The sequence below is a fragment of the Etheostoma spectabile genome, chromosome 18 (genome assembly GCF_008692095.1).
Source record: "Etheostoma spectabile isolate EspeVRDwgs_2016 chromosome 18, UIUC_Espe_1.0, whole genome shotgun sequence".
Classification (NCBI taxonomy): Eukaryota; Metazoa; Chordata; class Actinopteri; order Perciformes; family Percidae; genus Etheostoma; species Etheostoma spectabile.
The window spans coordinates 2,079,037-2,080,865 of NC_045750.1; the positions used below are offsets into that span (position 1 = coordinate 2,079,037).

A 1,829-nucleotide genomic window follows, 5' to 3' on the forward strand; every position below is an offset into this window, starting at 1 on the left:
GTAGGGAGGGTGGTTGGGGTGGTAGTTACACATTAAAACTACACAGTAAAACACAAGACTTTCACCCAGGAGATTAGGGATTGTGTCCCGCGTGTCACATTTCCTAAACTTAAATGTCGGTTTCTTTTTTTTCTGTTTCCTAAACCCAACTGTGTGTCACGTTTCCTAAACTCAACACGTCACTTTCTTCTTTAACTAAAGCCAACCCCATTCTTCTCAGTTTCACTTTCATAATTTTTCTGCAGAATCAAGGTGACAGTTGTCTGTACATCCATGAGTACGCAGGTGGTAATAGGAACCGATAAAAGCTAATTCGGCAAATTTTAATGGTGCCTATTTCAAAAAATATAAACAAATACAGGCTTTAAAAACAGGGCTCAGTTCACTATATTCATTGAATTTGGGTGTTTTGTTAAATGTTAGAGTATTTGAACAAAGTTGAAAAAAGTGTCAAAAATTTCAGAAAAAGCTTCAGAAACGCTGCGAAAAACATCTACAAAAACATGGATGTGCATGTGGAAAAAATGTAGGGAAAAAACGACAAGAAAGGCCGGGAAAAGTGACAAACGTTGAAAAAGAACAACTCAAATTTTGACCCTGAATGAACAAAAGTTGGCTGGTCGACAGGAAGACAACCCAAGGGTTGAAGGTTTAAAGTCAAGTTCTTTCTGATTGCCTCATGGTGTCCCAACATTGTTTATTTATAAAGAAACCTGCTACTTGCCACTGTAATGACAGCTAGTCCTCCTGGGTTCCACTGACTTAGTGACCCTGCAGACACCCTGAGGCTAACCCTGAGATACAGCAGTGCCTTCAGTCTTACGGTGAGAGGTGAACGATGGTGCCATCAGGGAAGATTGTCCTCTCGCTGCCGTCAGTCTCCAAATACTTAATGGTCTGGTCTGGAAATATGATCTCTCTCCTCCCCCCAGGGTGTCGCTTCTCTGTTACAGAAGGGGACATTTTGTAAATAAAAGACAATACTATGAGCTGTATTGCAACTGAAATGTTGGTGTCTTATTAACACATGAGGGTTACTCTTTGTGTGCATGACACGGAAATAAAGAATCAATAAATCAAAATCCATCAATATAATCACTTTAAAGATGAGGAAGACAGAATGTGTAGAATATAAAAAGACATAAAAGTCTTCCAACAGATGTAGATTTGTCAGTCACTGTCTTACCAATCTGCTTGTTGTGGAAGTGAAGGACCTCCAGACCATTTGGGTGGGTGGTGTGCGTTGTCCGTGAACCAGCATAGTAATACACCTGCAACACGCACGCACAAGTGATCCAAATGAAAGAAATAAAGACATGAATGTCAACATAATCATTTGCGGTGCAAAAATGCCACAGAGCTCACCACTTTGCCATCTTCCAAAATGTGTTTGACGTCTCCATTGAAGAATGTGACCGTTTTTGTCTTCTGGTCTGCAGAAGTTACTTTCCTTGTCCCGTCAGGGAAAGTCACCACGCTGCACCCGTTAGCGAGAAGCTGCTCCATCTCGGGAGATGTAGAGATCTTCATCAGTGCAAAATTGTCAACATGGGGGTTGAGTGTCACCCAGTTTTCAAATTTAAAGATTTCAGTGATGTAGAGTTATTTGTACTTTGCAGGTAATCAGGTGTTTGATTTCTTGTTTTTGATATTAACCTCAGAAAGACCTTGAATACTTATTCAAATTTCAATTTTGTTGTTTTATTACATTTTCTATTGTCAACTCAAAGTAGCCCTTTAGGTTGGGAAGGTAAAATCAGTTTGGGTAGTGACCGAACTGACACAGGGAGCATATCGACTTGCACTGCATAAACATGTAATGAGCTCAG

General features: G+C 40.2%; 1 protein-coding gene across 2 annotated transcripts in view; it reads right to left on the reverse strand.

Annotated features, from left to right (window-relative positions):
• Positions 1-1,829, reverse strand: part of si:ch211-140l13.3 (uncharacterized) — a 34,598-nt gene that overhangs the window by 5,618 nt on the left and 27,151 nt on the right. The window contains exons 11-13 of one of the 2 annotated variants that reach the window (XM_032542612.1): positions 1,366-1,524; positions 1,187-1,271; positions 824-944 (exon numbers count right to left, since the gene is read on the reverse strand). In XM_032542612.1, the coding sequence (XP_032398503.1) occupies positions 824-944; positions 1,187-1,271; positions 1,366-1,524 (365 nt within the window). Of the gene's footprint in view, positions 1-823; positions 945-1,186; positions 1,272-1,365; positions 1,525-1,829 lie in introns of those variants that run through there. The other variant, XR_004336134.1, reaches the window with a different exon arrangement.